Below are 12,934 nucleotides of genomic sequence, written 5' to 3' on the forward strand. Positions count from 1 at the left end.
ACATACGTGAAGAAAACACAGGTGAATATGTTAATAATTTTGGAGTAGAAAAAGCATTTCTAAGCATGACCTAAAACCTAGAAGGCACAAATATAGTCACTTGAAAAATCTATACGATAAAGGGCACTATATTCAAAGATACAAAAACAACTCGGGAAAAAATACCTGCACTATATATGGCAGGAAACATGCTAATTTTCTTCATACAAGGAATTCTTCCAACTCACAAAAACTATTTGTAAATTTGAAATAACATCTCAAGTCCACCTCTTGGCCACTCCAGGAGAGGAAAAGCTAATGCAAATAATTATAAAGCTGGCAGGCAGGCAGGCACAGAGTGTCCTGCAAAGACTAGGTAATGAAACATTGGTTAGTTATCAGTGTTAGCAACCCTGCTTCAAAGGCCCTGCCGAGATGCAATTACATCACACATCAACACTGAGGCCCCCTTCGGCAGTTGAAAAATGCCCCTGGACTCTCTTGTTTATACCTTTGGAACAGCAGAACATATTTGCACGGAACAACTCATTCCTTGTAAAGCGGCAAGGGCCTCTTTGCCTGCACTATTGATGCTTTAGCTTGGAGCCAGAAGGTTAAAGTTGCTGGAACATTTCTGAACTCACACAACACCAAAACCTATTAGTCCATCAGCATAGCCTGAGCTGGGAGGCCACAGCAAATGCTCATCTGATGAAACTCATTGACTTTTCCATTTTGACCTGAACTACACGACAAAATAATATCTCCTGACAAGAAGGCAGAGTATCAGCAGAGTGACACTGCTCACATAACGGCCACAAGGATACTTACTCTACCTAGTAATATGATCCTCCAAAATTAAGGTGTCAAACCCAGAGGAACAGGGTGAGGAGGAAGGTGGGTGGGAGGTTCAGGATGGGGAGGACATATGTATACCTGAGCCAATTTATGCTGATGTATGGCAAAAACCATCACAGTACTGTAAAGAAATTATCCTCCAATTAAAATATAAATTAATTTTTAAAAATTAAGGTGTCAAAATCCTAAGTGCTAACAGTACAGATGACTCATTTATCAAATGAATGTTCAGATGAAACAGTAAATCCACGCATCTATAAGTAGAAATAACTTTTGTTAGGAAAGTGAATAACTCAAGATACTTATATATATATAGCTTTGTATACAAGTCTGGAGCACAGGCCAATTCACCTAATGCAAAGGAATCCGGTGCAAAAGCTCAAGACTGTATGAGTGTCTATTTGCCAGACAGAGTTTGAAAAATGAAGCTGAGACTCAAGCTGGAGTCTGATCATGAGAAAATCTGGGAAAAACTGGAGTGCAATTGTGAGTTAATTTGGGAAAAAACAAAGAAGAAACATTAACCCCAATGGACAGTACTGGAAATTAGAAAATGTAACCAAGCATTTCTCAGCTTTGAAAATGTAGACCTGTATTGAGGGGTCCGTGCACCAGAATATACTATCACTATACAGTGGATGGCTAGTGTTTGAACAAGACTTTTTGCTGTTAGAACTGTCTTTAGCTGTGAGCACTTAACTCACAATGCTGCTGAGAGTTATGACAGAGAAATGAATTCAATTTTCTATACCGTTTCCCAAAAAAGACAGCCGGATTTTTTCTGTTTCTGATTTAGACAATGAATTTGCAGAAATTCAGACCTTAATTGACGGTTTTTCAAAACCCATTTGCTTCTATTATTTGCCTCTGATGAAATTAATAGAGTATTTCCCAATAAATCTGGAGGCAGAGGAAGCCAATTTCTGGCTGAAATGGGCTCGCTGGGTTCACCATCGAGCATCACCAATGAAGACCCATGCTGGGAACATCTCTATTGCTTCATGCTGCCAGGGGTGGACAGTTCAGAAATGCTCAACCTACGTGTACACACAGCATGACAAAAGAGCGAATCCCACCACAGACCTCCTTCCTTTTCCATGGAGATAAAGAACTATGCCTTACTTCAGGTGGTGCGTGCCAGGGAACACCGCAAGAGTGCTATTCCTCGGAGGGTATCGTAGAGAGACAGAAACTGGAGGTCAGAATTAACACTACTGAAGTCTTACAGCCTCAGCTTTGTCTTGGGCCTCATCTTTGGCCCAGCAGCTTATTTCCCTAGTTAACAAACGAAAAGCAAGCAGCACAAATCTTACTCAAAATGAACAGGCTACTCTCCTTGGGCCCTAAGCTTTTAAAACCACACAGTTGGGAAAGATAAGCAAGGAGACTCACTCTGGGATGCGTAAAGCCCCTCAGCCGCCCTGTCTTCATGTCCGTCATACTCCCTGCTGGACAGCTGTCTGTTGGCTGTCTCCAGTCGATCTGGACATAGAGAGGAGATGGTTACAAAGACACGCATGTGGATCTAAGTCATCCTGCGACTGACAAATGACCTGGGTGCTGAGAGCTGGTAGGGAGAGCTACGCAGGCAGGATCCCCAAACTGAACAACTCCTGGGGAGGAATAAGATGTTCCAAAACATCGAAAGGAAAGTCTTCAGTGGCCACGCTGTGTCTTTATGCTATCTACTGCCAAGGGGTGCACCAGCGGCAGGCAGTGACGAGCAGGTACCTGCAAGCCTAGCAAGGTCCTCGCAAAGGGCTTGAGTCCCCCTGGCCTCAAACCCAGCCCTCATCTAAACTTGACTATCAGTTCTCTGTAGCTAGGAAACAAAAAAACTTAAAAATAACAAATAAATACATACCAGAAAACAAGTTAAGATGACCTAACGGATGAGGACTCTACTCAGTGAGTTCTAGGTTTGCTCATGCCATTTCGTCAGTCTTCATTTATTCAATTAAATAATTCAACCTAACAAGGTTTTATTGAGCATACAGCATACCCCAAAACTGAAGGGTTTACAGTAATTAAAAAAAAAAAATGTAGGTTCCACCTACAGAGTCCAAGCACACTGAGTCTTTTGACATGAGAAAACTGAAAAAAATGGCTTGGCTGACTAAAAGTGAAGTACAAGTTCATGGGTCAAATCAATCTGCGTGTGGGAGGCTGTCAAGATCCTGCAACATGGGACCCGAGCTTTCAGGAAAATGATATATGTTTACTCTTCTCATAACCATGGGTTTGTTTTTTCTCCAAGAGGGACATGTGTCTAGCTCTGTCTTCTACACTACGTATTGACCAAGTGTTAAGTGTTGGCTTTCAAAGAATGCAATCAAATGCTTCAGCTTGACATGATAAGGGTTATGCATGCAACACTGGTCTTTTCAGACATTCCCATTCACAACAAGAATCATGCTAAGTACTTCTGAAGCAAGAAGGAGCTGCACACATATTCCCTCCCTTTCAAGGACTCATGCATAGAGGTTGTCACTTCTCAGGCTCAGTGCTGCACTGGACAACCCATAAGGTGAAAAGAACACGTCTGCTCTTTGGTGCCCCTTCCCCAAGAGTTTGGGATTTACAAGGTTATCTAACACAACTTAGACCTGGAGTTAGACTATCAGCTACATGGGGCAAGGGTGTTTAGGGCAGGGAAAACGTGGGTGATGTACCTCGGAGGTCTCTGTTGAAGTCATGGAGCCTTCGAATCTCGCCTTCGAGTTTGTTCCTCATCGCTTTGTCCAGTGACTCTCGCTTAGTGGTAGACTTGACCAGGCTCTCGTAGGCTTCTGAGATTCTCTGAAGTTCTTTCTCAAACTGAAAGAAAGAAACAGCATGGAAGTGGAACCTCTGACATTCTCACCTATGACTTAGTTATACCAATTCTTGGACGTTCCCAGTGTGAAGGCTGTATCTTCAACACAGCCTTTCTGCACCTCAAGTTTGGCTAGCAGATCCTGTAGTCAACTTTGCTCCCCCGTGTCCCCTAGGACCACATTAGGATCCTGTGAATAACAGACTTGCAAGTCTGGTGGGACCATCTGATGTCACCTGGTACATCAGATGTCTCTCAGTACAATGTCCATCAGATGTCTATTAGGAAGGGGTGAATTTAAACATAACTCATACTCTTACATTTTGTATGCTAATTTATAACTATTATTTTTCCTAGTTAACTTAAGAAAAATATTAAAGTACAAGAAAACGAAAGGATCACAGCTAGAACCCAAACTGCCTGAGTCCAAGTACAGTGCTCTTCCTGAAACCCTCATCCCCAAAGAAATATAAAATCCACATGAAGAAAGGCTTCATTGCTTAGTTTTGTTACCCCTTTGTCTATGAAATTATCTATATAAAGGACTAATGGATTTGTATCTAAGTGTAAACCAATCTGCCAGATTGTTTATGTGAGGGAACTGAAAAGACATGAATTAAAACCACCTTTTCTCTTTTGTATTTCACTGAATCCAGGGCTGTCACTGGTAAACTCTTTAATCTATGGCATATATAAATCTATAACAAGTAGCTGAAACTGTTATAACAGGAGTCTAACACAATAGCATGCTTTAAAGTAGATATTAATAAATCCCATTTTATTGCTGTGCAACATACATGCAGGAGGAAAAGAAAAGTTAAAGTTGCTCTGTCGTGTCTGACTCTGGACACTCTACAGTCCATGGAATTCTCCAGGCCAGAACACTGGCCAGAATGCTAGAGTGGGTAGCCTTTCCCTTCTCCCGAGGATCTTCCCAACCCAGGGATTGAACCCAGGTCTCCCACACTGCAGGCAGATTCTTTACCAGCTGAGCCACAAGGGAAGCCCATAAAAAGTAAAGCGTACCTGCAAACTTGGCTACTAAAAGTTGGAATCAGAGGCAAAGTGGCGGGGTTGAGAACTCCAGCACCCCTCCCTGGGCACAGAGACCTACACCGCGTTTTGGTCTCTTCATAGGAGAGCTATGTCACCATAAGCCAGGTACCCTGATTGCCTCCAAATGCCCAGATCAGAAAGTCTCTGCTTAGATTCCTATAACTATTGCTAAACCAATACCTACCCTAACAGACATCTACCATACACTCACTGCGTGTCTGGGTGCCAGGGGAACAGAAATAAGACAGTGTCTGCTCTTGCGGGTCTCGCAGCCTTGCTGGCCTGTGTGTAGGCACACATGCCTCCTCTCCAGTGCAGTCGGACAAAAGGTGTGGTGTTAATGCTATGGTAGTCTACAGATCCCTTAGCAGGGGTAAGAAGGGGTTTCTTTAAAATAAGATTTCAGAGAAAACACCATTTAAAATGAATCCTGAGAGATGAACAGGAACTTGCCAAGCAGAAAAGAAAAGGCTCAAGGGCTTTGGCATTCAAGGCAGAAGACAGGGAGGGCGTCAGCCAAGACAGAGCCACAAATGAGTGTGTGTGTGTCTAACAGGGCAGGTCATCTGAGGATGGCAGCAAGGGGCGAGAGGCAGGAGCCAGGCAGCCCAAAGGCAGGGCTTTAAAGAGAATGATGGGATGGGAGAGCTTGGGGAGGGCAGGGCAGCATAAATCTCACCTGAGGTTTTACAGAGTTCAGACTAAAGGACGGGGCTGCCGAGACAGAAGGCAGGAGAAAGGAGTCCAGGTAACAGCTACTGTAAACAGTTCAGTGACACATGACAGAGAGTGAACCCAGACAACCAAATAGACAGATCCCAAAGACACTGAAGAGAAGATTCAGTAAGCCTCCGTGACGGGTCTGGACGGGCAAGGGAGAAAGAAACCAAACACAGCCACAGCTTAGAAGACAGAGTAACGAGAGTCAGCCAAGATAAATGACGATAAGGCAAACACGTTTACCAAAGAAAGAAAACCAGTCTGCGTTTGGAGATACCAGGCCTGAAGTGCCTGCAGAACAACATGGCAAAGATTTCCAGCTGGCCGGGGAGAGACAGGTCTGAAAGTTGGGAGGGCAAAGTTGTGCCGCTGTGTGTAGAGGACAGATGAGGCCACGAAGTGGAGACCGCTTAGGGAGGTCACCAGATGCTCCTAGGGCCGAGGATGGAGCGCTGATACTGCAGAAGGTGGGAGTGGAGGACCCGGGAGAGAGACCAACACAGGGCCGCCTCAGCAGCCAGGAAGCCAGAAACTAAAGGAGAGTGTGGTCGCTGCCCTAGAGGTTGCAACGGAGCCAAGACACATCAGAGAAGAGGTGGGTGATGAGGCTGCAGGGCGTCGGGCCTCCTTGCTCGGTGGCCTCCAGCCGGGGCAGGGCTGAACATCAAGGCTCCATTCGGCATGGATGTTCCTAAAGGCCTCCTAATACCAGAGTGGGTTCCTCCACAGTCCCCTTATTTCAACGAGGCCTTTCTATCTCTTCCAAAGATATCATGAATTATTGGTCATGTGGCAGCAGAAAGAACAGCCTGTCCTGAATCCTGCTCATAGTCCTACCGCAAAATTATGTTCCTTCCTTTTAATTTTGTTTTCAAAAGAGATGGCTCCAAAACATACCACCACTTCTATGCTAATTTCATCTGTAAAAGGTAGCCTTTGCTTGCAGACAGATGGGCAATGCTGCAGGGACAATCCCCCAGTAAGACAAGGCAGCGGTGAAGCGTTCTTCAACTAGGCCACCCATAGGAACTTCCCTCCACCTGATTTCATATACTCTCCTATGTTATATTCAGCTGACTGGAATTCTGATGCATTCTGTGTCTCTGATTTGACTGTCAACTCCTTGAGAGCAGAAACAGCCCCAAAGCCCTAGACTTGTGCCCTGCCTCATGACAAAAGTACCAACTGCATAATTAACCTTTAAATGTCTTACAGAACTACAACTGTATGTAGGAAGTTAGCAAGATGAAATTGTGATTCAACCTTAGGCAAAATTTCCTAACAATCTCTTCCAGAAGTCTACCCAGTAGTGAGCATCTCTGCTCTGGAGGCATTCAAGTGAAAAAACGAATGACCTCCTTTCAGAGACATGAGATTTCTAAGGAGTGAGAAATTGGACTAGGATCACTTTAAGAATTTTAAGTCTAAAGCTCTGTGGTTTCTGACTGCACACTCCTTCAGAAGGACGACCACACCCTTTTCTTCAGTGCCTTGGGTCAAAATATCTTAACGCCCTCTTAATCTCACTTCCTAGGTGGTGCTAGTGATAAAGAATCTGCCTGCCAATACAGGAGACATAAAAGACATGGGTTCGATCCCTAGATTGGAAGGATAACCTGGAGAAGGGCATGGCAACCCATCCAGTATCCTTGCTTAGAGAATCTGATGGACAGAGGAGCCTGGGAGGCTACAGTCCAGAGGGCTGCACAGAGTTGGACCCGACGGAAACGACCTAGCACACACACACAATGTGTGTCAGAGGTGAAAGGAGTTGGACAGGTTGGTCTTGATATACAGACCATTTGGGCCAGTCCCGAGTCTGAGCAGGAATATTTGAAGAGAGTTTGCCTCCACAGCTCCCAGCAAAGACATCAGGAAGCTCTTAGGGCAGGCTGCAGGAGATCCGGGAATCTCCGAGAAGCAATCTCTGGCCCAGAAACGGAACTCCAAGCAGAGTGGAAAGCTTACAGTTTCAGCAGGGGCTGCCGCCATGAAGCAAAGGGGCAGAGAAGGGCTGTGAGAAAGTCTCAGCCCTTCCTAGTTTAGAGACTGGCTTGTTCCCAGACACCTTCACATGCACAACTCAGGGACCTATAGGGTTGAAGACAGGCCTGCCGTCCATGCCTCAGACTGCCCAACCACAGCCACTGCTGCTTTACTGACAAAAGAAGAGGGTCTTTGCTAAAGCAAGCCCAGAGGAACCATCGACATGAGGCTCTTCAAACATCCACCTACACCCTGGTGGCTTCTGAGGCCAGCCTGCTCAGCAGCCCACAGTCTGGTTCTGCTGGAAATTCCATGCATGAATTATGCTTCAGGGAAACTGGGAGGAAAAAGAAGCAAAATGAGTGGCCGAAAGGAAGTGATGAAAAACCGCCACTCTCTCTGGGGGTCCACGGTCCTCATTCCAACACTAACAAGGGTAATCACCACCCTGCCCCTCTCTGGAAACAGGGTCTTCATTTCCAGGTGGTTCTTTGGCAGCCTCTGAGCTCAGTCATTGTTTCCTGCTGTGTTCCTGGCGTGCCGCACATAGGCTAAAGCCCTGCAATTAAAAATTTATCTATTTTTGGTTCTGCCCTGGAGATGAATCTCTGAGCACTCCCAAGGCTGTGAAGAAGGATTCCAGAATGGGCGTTCCTGCCAACACAGGGTGGCCACATCCTACGATGTGGCACCACCCAAAGTGGGGGTCTTCATCCCTGAGGAGTACAGTTACCTCACTGGACAAGCCTCTCCCCAGACCTGGGGCTCAAATAAGAGACACAGCTACAGAGACACACAGAGCAGTGGGGCCTGGACTAGGGCGACCTCGGGAACACAGGCCTTGAACCACCCAGTCACGGTTTCAGGCCACTCTTGTGTCTCTTGGTCCCAGTTGCCGAGGAGAGCTACAAAACTAGTGCTGAATATGGCTTGTATCCATCGAAATCTGAGTTTTCAAACCCACAATTTCAATTAGATACACAACTAATTAGTGATTAATGAAATGTAATATTTACAGACCCATTCACAACATTCAAGGGACTGAAGGAGTTTGGGATTTCAGAAGGGGTACAGCCTTTGATTTTTCCCCTTTTCCAGAAGTTACCAAAATGCTTTTGGCCGCGAAACTTAAGGATCATACCCATGCAGGGAAATTGAGTCCCTGCGAGGCTGATTTTGGTTTTCAAAAACAGAAATGGTCATCGCCATCAAGAAAGATGTGTGTTACAGGCCAATAAAGATACGTCTGAATTTTTAAAAAGTCAATGAAGAATAATAAGGACTCCCAGTTTCTGCATCTTCCCTGTAACTGTTCAAAAATATTTATGGAAAAGCGGGAGAATGACACTCGGCCCTCAGGAGTCTGCACGGCTCCTGGACACATCTGCCCCTGGGCTCCCTCAGAGAGAGAGGGTTAAAAAAAAAAAAAAAAAAAGGTGACAGACTTCCCAGGAAGTGCTGAGGTGGCCAGTCCCAATTTTCAGCCTGGACCAGGAAAGAAGCTGCCTGGGAGGCGTGAGAGGCAAGCCGAGGCCTGAGCGTGACTTCCAGACACGGCCAGGAGCCCGCACACGCGCAACCGCGTGACCGGCCCAGGGCGGAGGCCGCCATCTTGCGCAGCCCACCGGTCCCCGCCCCTCGTCTGCAGCCTCCAGGAAAGGCGGTCAGGCCTCTCGGAGCCAAGCCTGGTCTTGACTTGGGGGAGCTCCAGACCCTCGCCGCGGAAGCTCCACACAAACGCGCTGGGACAGGTCCCGTCTGTGAACGGCTGCATCATCCCATCCACAGCACCCAGCCCTCGGGGGAATCAGAGGGGCTGACGGCTCTGACACCCGGACCAGCAGAAAGGCCAGGCTTTACGGAGAAGTCAGCACAGAGCAGCCTCGTCATACAGACGCAGTGACCACTGTGTTCCTCAGCTGGGAGCGAGCCCTGGCCTGAGGAACCAAAGGGCAAGGCTGCTGTGCTCAGGGGGGTTTACAGTCCCACCTTTTCTCTTTACAAAAGCCCCCACCTGCCCAGGACAGAGGAGGCCCCTAGACTCTTATGAGATGGCCCTAACCACACATGCCGCTTTGTCCCCAGAAAGGCAACTCCGGTGCCCTGTGGCTCTGCTGCCTGAAACCATCCTATGACTTTTGTCCCTGACCGGCAGGGCCTTTCTACCTGCAGCTTTTCGGGTGCTGGCGTGTGGGTCATGGTGAAATCACTGCCTGTAACAGTTCACTCTCGATAGATGTCTCCCTGTTGACTTTGGGTCTCGGCATAAAGCCCTAAGAATGAAGGCTGCCGTGAGTCCTGATGATCCCATGACAAAGACACGGGCTGGAATTCTGCAGCATCTCCCCACCTGCTGAGTCACAAGCAGAAGGAGAGCATGCCGGAACTTGCACTCTGCCCTCGGAGCTGAGGCATCACTGCTTTTTTTTGCAGAGACGGGCTAATGAAACCAGCACGGCAATCACCAGGTTCCTGTGTAAGATCCTAGATGTAAAGAAAGAACCTGTCTCTCTCAGCTTGCTGTTCTATATCCCTCTGGGTGTCCCCTCTCCCACACTGTCCATCTGGGGAGATGCTGCTTAGCTGCTGAGTCCCTGTCCAGGGGCACCTCTCCTTCTCTCCTGTAGCCCCTTGACATTCTACTGCAGGTTTAGCTTGGGTGACTCCCCCCCCAACCCCTGCTTTTTTTTACATAATCAATAGTAAAAGATGTATATCAGTTTTCACAATCAATAGCCAGACAAAAAATACAAGATAATTACAACTGCAAGCCATAATGGGAACACGAGTAACCTAACAATACAAAATAATTACCATTTGGCAGGAGGCCGTCAGGCAGAGTGGTGAGGTAAGTGGAAGTACATATATGCACAGATTTTCATCTGCTCAGCCAGCCTATATCTTTTGGTTGGTGCATTTAATCCATTTATGTTTAAGGCAATTATCGATATGTATTACCCTATTACTGTTTTCTTAATTGTTTGTGGTTTATTTTCTGTAGTTAGGTCTTTTTCTTCTCTTGTTTCCTGCCTAGAGAAATTCCTTTGGCATTGGCTATAAAGCTGGTTTGGTGGTGCTGAATTCTCTAACTTTTGCTTTGTCGGGAAAGCTTTTGATTTCTCCATCAAACCTGAAGGAGTGACTCTCCCTCTTTTGGAAGATAAGCTCCTCCAAGGGAGGCACCCTGGCATATTTACTTTTGTCTTCCTAAAGCCTTACATGGTGCCTGGCATGAAAAGGTGTTGAATTAAACACTGGCCAGTGAGTCAGTGAATCAACCCCCTTGAGACGTAAGGAACTATGTGCCTTTCGAGAACCTTCCCTCTGGCTCATCTCGTGCTGTTCCTGCCGACTGGGCTCTGTGTCCACTTGCTTTCTCCTACTTGATCTGCTCCTCTCACTCCTGCCTTAGGTCCCGCTAGCCCCGGATGCGATCTGTCTACCTGGAGTACTGAGAACCTTCCCCCGCCCGGTCCCCGGGGAAGCCCCCCTACCTTGTGGAGCTTGTCGGCGTTGTCATAGTAACCCTGAAGCTCCTGGTGCAGCACGCGGTTCTCCTCAGTGAGGATCTCCACCATCTGCTGGGCTCGCTCCACGATCGCGAACGCGTCAGGGCCAAGCTGCTGGCTGGGCGAGGCGGCGGGCGGGGGCGGCGCGGCGCCCAGGGCCATGGGAGGAGCGAGCGGCAGGGGCACGGAGTGCAGCGGCCCGCTGACCGAGGAGTTCTGCGAGGACACCGGGCTGTGCTGCTGCGCCGTGGACGGGAAAGGAAGCTGGCATGGGCGGCTGCAAGGGAACAGACCAGGAGTCAGGGCCAGGGCCACAGGCTGGGGCGGGGGTGGGGGTGGGGTGGGAGGAAAGCCCACAGCACGGGCACTGTGGGTGGTCCCTACCCACAGTGATGCCAGGGGTCAGCATCAACGCAGGGTCCAGGCTGGGCTGAGAGATGCAGCTTCAACCCCCCATCCCACAGATATTCAGCGCTCTCCCTCTGAATCTGCACTGCTCTGGTCATCGGGAAAAGGTGGACCAGACAGACAAGGTCTTTCCCTGCTCTCATGAAGTTTATGTTCTTGGAGAGAGAGAGATGGGCACACCACCAAATGATGAACACGCAAAGCTGGGTATTGAAAAGCAATGACACCTCTCCAAGAATCAACCCGAGGGACAGGGATGGGGAATCACTGAGTGGCCAGTTCATACAGAGGGTCAGGGAAGTGGTCTCTGAGAAGCAGACACCTGAGCTGAAGTCTGTTGACAGACATGGAGTAAAGAGTGGCTGGGGGCAGGGGGTGGAGAAGCAGGGGACGTTTTCCAGGATCAGGGGCGAACGGGACCTAAGGCAGGATGGAGAGGAGATCAAGTGGAAGAAAGCAAGTGGACACAGAGCCCAGACGGCAGGAACAGTGAGATGAGGCCAGAGGGATGGGCATGGGCCTCTAGGAGCCAAAGCCAGACCCTCCCTTGGAGTGTGGAGGGGGCAGGGGAGGAGCTGTCTTCATGCCTGTGGGTAGGATGTATGTTGGCAAGGATGGACCAAAGGTGCCCAGTGAGGAAACCTGGGAAAGACTGAAGGCGAAAGGAGAAGGGGGTGACAGAAGATGAGATGGTCAGATAGCATCATCAACTCCATGGACGTAAATTAGAGCAAACTCCAGGAGACAGCGCAGGACACAGGAGTGAGCTGCCATCCATGGGGTCACAAAGAGACAGATATGACCTAGTGACTGAACAACAACAGCCAGGTTAAGAAAAACACAGATGTTCCTTGATGGTCCAAATTCTGGTACGAGCTTCTTTACCTGAAGTCATGAATTTTCATCTCCAGTCCCCCCTTCCGAAGGATCCCCACCTCCTGATTCTGTTAATCGGTTTCCTAAGAATCACTGTATTTTCTTCCAGCCTACGCCAAGAGCTCCTAACAACAACTCTATAGTATAAACAGCAAAGACAGTCTTGGCATCTAGTTCTGCGACCATGGCTATCTCTCCTCTGTAGACTTGGGGAAACTGGTGTTCTTGTTTACCCCTCCAACCTTTAGGTCCCAGTCTGGGAACTGGGGTGCTAAGAATTATCAGCAACCCCCAAATCACTGACTTCTTTATGTCAAAGGGTTAAGCGCCTTCTAGTCCGTAACAGTTTCATGTGTTACCTCCATTCCTTTTGATCCTCCAGGGCCAAATCTCTCAGAACTACCTCCCTTTATCCTCAGAGGTCATCTGACCTTATATTTCCTTTTAAGTATATTTGCCGCAGCGCTTTTGGACTGTGTCAGCCTCCATATCTCACTATGCAAGTGTATCTTACAGCATTAAGCATCCTCTGAATGCTGACTTCTGCAGCTAAACGTCAAACTCGAGAAGAAAGGGTGTCACCTTAGCCCTCCCTACATGGAGATGCAAACGCCCCTAAAGATAACCTCAGAAGAAACCCAGGGATCCCACCCGAGTGACTAACCACTGGCTCTGTTCTGGTACCCAACATCAGAGTGCTCCACCGGGCTCCCAAGCCAGTTTCCAA

At 47.9% G+C, this 12,934-nt stretch overlaps 1 protein-coding gene across 6 annotated transcripts in view; it reads right to left on the minus strand.

Annotated features, from left to right (window-relative positions):
• Positions 1-12,934, minus strand: part of AMOTL1 (angiomotin like 1) — a 201,053-nt gene that overhangs the window by 55,096 nt on the left and 133,023 nt on the right. For all 6 annotated transcript variants that reach the window (XM_060399259.1, XM_027979153.3, XM_027979155.3 and 3 more), the window contains 3 exons: positions 10,909-11,200; positions 3,510-3,654; positions 2,230-2,319 (listed from right to left, as the gene is read on the minus strand). In XM_060399259.1, the coding sequence (XP_060255242.1) occupies positions 2,230-2,319; positions 3,510-3,654; positions 10,909-11,200 (527 nt within the window). The remainder of the gene's footprint in view (positions 1-2,229; positions 2,320-3,509; positions 3,655-10,908; positions 11,201-12,934) is intronic.

The sequence above is a fragment of the Ovis aries genome, chromosome 15 (assembly GCF_016772045.2).
Source record: "Ovis aries strain OAR_USU_Benz2616 breed Rambouillet chromosome 15, ARS-UI_Ramb_v3.0, whole genome shotgun sequence".
Lineage (NCBI taxonomy): Eukaryota > Metazoa > Chordata > Mammalia > Artiodactyla > Bovidae > Ovis > Ovis aries.